The sequence below is a fragment of the Pteropus vampyrus genome, unplaced genomic scaffold, assembly GCF_000151845.1.
Source record: "Pteropus vampyrus isolate Shadow unplaced genomic scaffold, Pvam_2.0 Scaffold182, whole genome shotgun sequence".
Lineage (NCBI taxonomy): Eukaryota > Metazoa > Chordata > Mammalia > Chiroptera > Pteropodidae > Pteropus > Pteropus vampyrus.
This window is the reverse complement of record NW_011888963.1, coordinates 2,400,246-2,406,245: the sequence shown is the minus strand read 5'-3', so window position 1 is coordinate 2,406,245 and position 6,000 is coordinate 2,400,246. Positions and strand designations below refer to the sequence as shown.

General features: G+C 39.4%; 1 protein-coding gene and 1 pseudogene across 3 annotated transcripts in view; one reads left to right on the top strand and one right to left on the bottom strand.

The window, feature by feature from the left end:
* Positions 1-6,000, top strand: part of NLN (neurolysin) — an 88,966-nt gene that overhangs the window by 39,276 nt on the left and 43,690 nt on the right. For all 3 annotated transcript variants that reach the window (XM_011371076.2, XM_011371075.2, XM_023537209.1), the window contains exon 4: positions 4,273-4,380. In XM_011371076.2, the coding sequence (XP_011369378.1) occupies positions 4,273-4,380 (108 nt within the window). The remainder of the gene's footprint in view (positions 1-4,272; positions 4,381-6,000) is intronic.
* Positions 45-163, bottom strand: LOC111746294 (annotated as a pseudogene).

The window sequence follows — 6,000 nt, the reverse complement described above, 5'->3', positions numbered from 1 at the left end:
AATTAGTGATTTATTTATTTATTTTTATTTTTAAATTTTTTTTACACCTACAGCACCCGGTATTCCTAGGTGGTTTCCTATCCAAGTACTAACCAGGCCTGACCCTGCTTAGCTTCCGAGATCAGACAGGATTGGGCTTGTTCAGGGTAGCATGGCCATAGACTTCCAATTAGTGATTTAAACAGAAAAGTTTTAATGTTACTATGTAAATGTATTGGTCATAGGATTAAGTGTTGTGATGTATTCTACCAGCCATGGAGACCCGGTGCCAAAATAAAATACAAGAACCAGTGCTTTAAAACCATGGCAGGAAAAAAGGGGGTAGGGGAAAGAAGGGAAGAAGAGGGGAGGGAAAGAAGGGGGGAAGGAAAAGAAGGAAGGGAACGAGGGAAAGAAGGAAAGAAAGGAGGGAAAGAAGGGAAGGGAAGGGGAAGAGGAAAGAAAGGGAAGGAAACTATGTCCAAAATTCAACATGGTAATGATCGTTCCTTTTACTTACCAAGATTTTTGATTTTAAAATGTATTGAGTCTAGTCATTGGTCATAATCAATACTACTGAAACTTGCACTTTTGTCAGGCTCTTAAAAGCCTAGAGATCCCATATAAAGTATCAACTACCTTGCCTTAATTTTCCCATTAGACAGGCACTCCTCTTTTGTGCTTCCCAAGTATTTACCTCTGGTTCTACTCACTACATTTTGGACATGGTATTGACATCTGCTAATGTATCTTTTTTGCCTTCATATGACTTAAAGCACCTCAAAGATATTCATCTTTGTTTCCCTGGTGCCTGGCAAAAATAGCAGCTCAGTAAATGTGTGTTGAATGAAACTGAACTCATCCCAGTTAAAATGTGTCTTCATGAAGTGTGATTCCCCACTCCCAGAGTCCTCAGTCTGCCTGTAGCCCACACAGAAGCAGCAAATCTTATGGCATATTGAGTTAGTAGTCAACAAGCAGACCTTTAGCAGCCCTTCTGCCCTAGCTGCCTAAGAGTGTCCTCTTCATGATAGTAGGATTAAAACCTAAATATAACTGTTGATAAAAACAAACAAACAATGGCAAAAAACAAAACAGGAAAAAACTGCAAATATAACACATTTAATTAAACAAGTTATACTTCTATTTTAGTTTTTGCAATAAGATCTGTCATCTTATATTTCTTTAGCATATTTGAAGTTTACGAATCAGTTTTTCTAAATGATATTGAGAGTAATGTACTGGCTTAATCGTCAGAGTTCTTTTAACAACATTGCAATTTCTACTTTGTATACACAATACAGAAAATCTCACTGAAATAATTTAATATTTTAGAAGCTGGAAATATGAAGGTCTTGTGAAGAAGAAAAGGACAAAGTCAAGAGACAGAAGCTGGGAGGATTTGGGGGAAATTAAGACAACTTTTCACTTTTTTATTATGAAATTATAAAGAATGATCATGAATTAAGGATGGTAATGCAGTAGCATGGCATTTTGGGCAACGTACTAAACTAAGAATTTGAAGAACTAATTTCTATCCTTTTGAAGAACTAAGAATTTGAAGGGGCATGTATTAATATAAAACTAAGAATTTGAAGAACTTATTTCTACACTTTTACCACTAAATAGCTTTGTGATCATAGGAAAATCATTTACCCTCAGTTTTCTTGTCTGTAAAGTTAGTATACAAAATACAAGCATGTGTATAAGGGGGTGTGTGTGTGTGCACGCGTGCATGCGTGTACGTTCACACATTTACATAAAAGCTCTTTGTTACAGAAGAAGTTAGAGAGGAAACTAAATCTTGTCACCACAGAGTTAAAAAAGAGCCCTGCTGTCAGATTATATAAATTTGCAAAGTACTTCAGAGAACTCTATCCCCCAGCCCCTACTCCTAAAAAGGAGAAACCACACCCAAAAAGGCCTGAGACCTGATTCAGATTCAAGGGGATTAAATTCTTGTTCAGGAAGGAAGGTGCAAGTATAGCAGAGCAGTCTAGAAGTGTTGGCCAAATCTCTCTTAGAAAATCCTTGGGCAGTAATTCTGACCTTGCCTGGCCAGTATAAGGTAGAATATTATGATCAGCTCTGGGACAGGAATGTGCATGAGAAGCACATTTTAGAAGTACCTTACTCCTAACAGAGACCTCCGGAGTTTTCCTGAGACCTCAGAGTCTAACCAGCAAGGGGTGTCTGATTATAATTGAGTCAGATTTTTGTGGTAAATCATGTATTTCAGTACAGATAATTAGTCAGGGATGATTTTTCTCAGAACTTCCTTCTACCTGTTTACACCTGTATTAACTATTTGGGGAATAAGTAGTTTTACCTAATCCAGACCATAAATTTGGAGTTTACTGGGCTGGGTATACTTCTAGGCTTTCTGAGGTAGCAGCCCTGCTACTCGCAGATGTGGCAAGTCCAGGCCAACCTAGTATGAGGTCCAATCCTGATCAAGCAGAGTGTAGAGTAAGAATTCTGCTAAGACTTATGATGAGTTTCTGTCCTAAACTTAGAGCTAAATGTGCCCAGGTGAACCCTGGGAACCCAAGTCCCCACACTGCTGTCCCACTGTGTGCCTGGCTTCTACCTTGGTCACTGCCCTGCTGGGACGGCCCTGTGCTCTGTATCTCAGCCTGCTCAGCTGGGTCCTTCACAACTTACTCAGCTCTCGCCAGGCCCTCTTCACCTGGGATTTTTTTTTCCCTCTCCCCCAGCTGCACAGAGCTACTGCTTACGTTCTCCCCAACCTTAAAACTTCCAGTTTTGAACTGTCTAGAGACTCCTGTTGCCATGCCCCACACTTCAGGACAGACTTTCTGGCGCTATTAAGGCCAGCCCTGATCAACCCAGGTTAATCACATCTGAATGAACACTGTGATTTGAACTGCTGGCCATCCCTTAGGGAACCAGCCCACAGCCCAGTTACCTCCCTAGCCTCTTCCCATTGCAGACACCTGCTTCCGAGATCCCAGTGTGTGCCCATACCAGCTAGGAAGGATTCCAACTCCAACCATGCCAGCATGCTCAGATATTCTCCAAGGACATAAGAGGAGGTTATTATGGAAAAAAGAGTCTAACTGTTCTCTGCCTCCACTGAGAATAAACTCAGGGGAAACTGTGAGTAATGTATGTACAACAAGTGTTTTACTACTATGACAAAATTTTTTGTTGGTAGGTGAAGTGAGATACAGATTGTTGTATTAAGGAGTACTCTCAGAATATAACTCAAGATACCTGCTGCAACAAAATGTGCCAACAATCTAAAATGCAGGCTTTAAAGGTAATCCCAGTTCTATAAAGATCTAGTTAGTTGGGAAAATATAAAGCTCAGGGATGGACAGCCCAGGTCTTTCATGGAAAGAAAGTACAACCAATGGTGGGACTCTTAAGTTGGAGAGGTCTCTAAGGCTCTAGAGACAGAAATCCCCCATTGGCTCTCAACCAAACTGAATCTGTTACACCTACCAAATCTGTCTGGAGTCCATTTCCTCCCAGGGACCACGGACTGACCACCCATCCAGATGTACCATGTGTACTCTGCCACCTGTTTTGAAGAAACATCTGGTGTTTTCATACATTGCCATGGCCAGGGGAATTGTTCATTTGCCTCCAGGGCCCTTCTTTCTTTTGAGTGAGTGCTGTTTGTGTTGCTTGAATGCAGGTTCAAATGTAGTGTCCAGCTTTCCTCCTCTGTGCGTAGTGCTGACTCATTTTCCCTAGATACTCATTCATATGCAGCTTGCTCTCTCTTGCCAAATGATAATAAGGCATTTTTAAAGTTTTGAAATCCTTTTGCTGGGGTTTTATCTGGCTGTCCTTTTTCAGTATGTTGGCAAAAGAGCCCCACTCTCCATTTGTAGAATTTGCCCTTTCTTTTTTTCTTGCCTTTTAAGTAGAAGCAGGTTAGCAAATGATAGAAAATTAAATCCAGATGATTTGTGATAAGGAATATTTTTTGTGAAAAAGACCACTTAGTCATAGAGAATGCTCAGAATAAGATTATGTAAATGTTTCTATTATCACACTTTCAAATGGTACAGTCACTCTTGATTCTGATACAAGGCAAGGCCATTCTGGTTAGCTTTTTGTTTATTTAATTTTTCTGTTTTAAATGAGCAGAAGTTCACTAAAGTATAGGAGAAGTTAGGTCTTCAAAAGGGCCTGTTTCATAATCATCTATGTGCTTCATAGCCCCACAGAGATGATGGATAAATTTGCTTTGGCCTCATAGTTTATAATTTACCCAGGCACTGAGGTAACAGAAATGGGTGTCACACTCTTTAATTTCAGGAAACCTGCGATCTGGAGAAGATGAAGCCTGAAGCCAGAAGATACTTGGAAAAGTCGGTTAAAATGGGAAAAAGGAATGGGCTCCATCTTCCAGAACAAGCACAAAATGTGAGTTTACATTTCCTTTTCTTATTGGAAAGGAAAAAGAATAAATAAAAATACAACCAAAAAAAAAAAATAGAAAATAGGAAAACATGTTTGTAGTATGAGAAATAATGTATAATACAAATCCATTTATAATGTATTTGGTAGTCGATGGTTTTAAATTCTGCAACTCTTATTCACCTCATGGTGACTGACAAACAACTGATAATTGATTTTTTTCTTTAATCCTTTAAAAGGTTTTATTCGTTTCATGTGTTCCGGGCTTATTTTCTCTGCTCTGTCTTATATTCTCTAACAGGTAGTTCCAGGACTTAACAGTTGATTTGTATTCTCATTCCCTTGGTCTTACAAAGACAGGGCACTGGAAATAAAATCCTTATGATGGAATGTTCTAAAACCAGTACTTTGGAATGGAGCATGCTATGATTAATACATGCCCCTTAAGGGCAGAGAGATTAGCTGCTCAAAAGTGCTTCTCAAACTTTTTCTTTTGTGTAATGCCAGTCAGATCTTCCAATTTCATAAATAAACTAGGCTGCAGAATTAATTCATTCTTTTGGAAGAGGTAAAAAAATAAAACATGATTTATTTCCAGGTAATTCTTCTAGGCAGTAGAACTGAAAATAGGTTTGAAAGTAATACAAACCAAGTGATGTCAGAGTGGTAGATATACCTAAAGGCACTACTGAGATATGGCATCTTTCTCCCATCTAAATGCTCTTCGAACAACTTGTATCCTCTCCATCCTAGTTACAGGAGAAATTTAACTGATCCCTCTTACCTGACTTGCCTTCCTGGTCAATCATCAGTTCTTCTGGGTGCATGAACACTGTACTAGTTAAAATGTGTTTGCTTGCAGCTAACAAAACCCTGTTGAAACAATTTAAACAATAAATTGATTTGCTCGTGTAACTGGGAAGGTAGTTGGGCTTCATGGGTTATTTGATACAGATGCTCAGTGGTAACATCAGCCACCTACTCTACCTTCTGTTTCCCTACTCTGCCTTCTTCGGTGTTAGTGCTATCCAAAGGTGTCTTCTTTTTATTTCTAAAATATCTAGAAATCTAAAAACCCAACCATCCAGAAGGACATAGAGAAGCCCCCATCAAACCTCCCCTCATGTCTTAATGACCCAGATTGTGTCATATTCCTAATTCTGAATCCCTGTTTAGTCAGGGGAATGCCAGGCCTGGGTTACCTGAACCAGTTACTACTGCAGTAAGGATGGGATCCTAACTGGTGCAGAGGTCATACCTCTGGAACTTCAGATAGGATCAGGTTCCACTCAAACCGCATGACTGCTGTAGAGTGTGGAGGAAGTGGAAGAGAACTCGGGGAGACAACCAGAATATTCAAAATGACACTGTATGTGTTAAGTCAGCAGTCTCAAATTTAGTGTTCTTCAGAATTACCTGGAGGGCTTGTTAAAACTCGGAATACGGGGACCCACCTCTGAGAGTTTGTGTTTCACTTTGTTTGATGTATATCTCAAGAATTTGTATTTCTAACAAATTTCCAGGTGATGTTGATGTTTCTACTCAGGGCCACATTTTGAGAACCAGTGTGGTTTATATAAATTTCATTATCTTGCAGTTTTACAAGAGTGAGACAGATTCATAAAA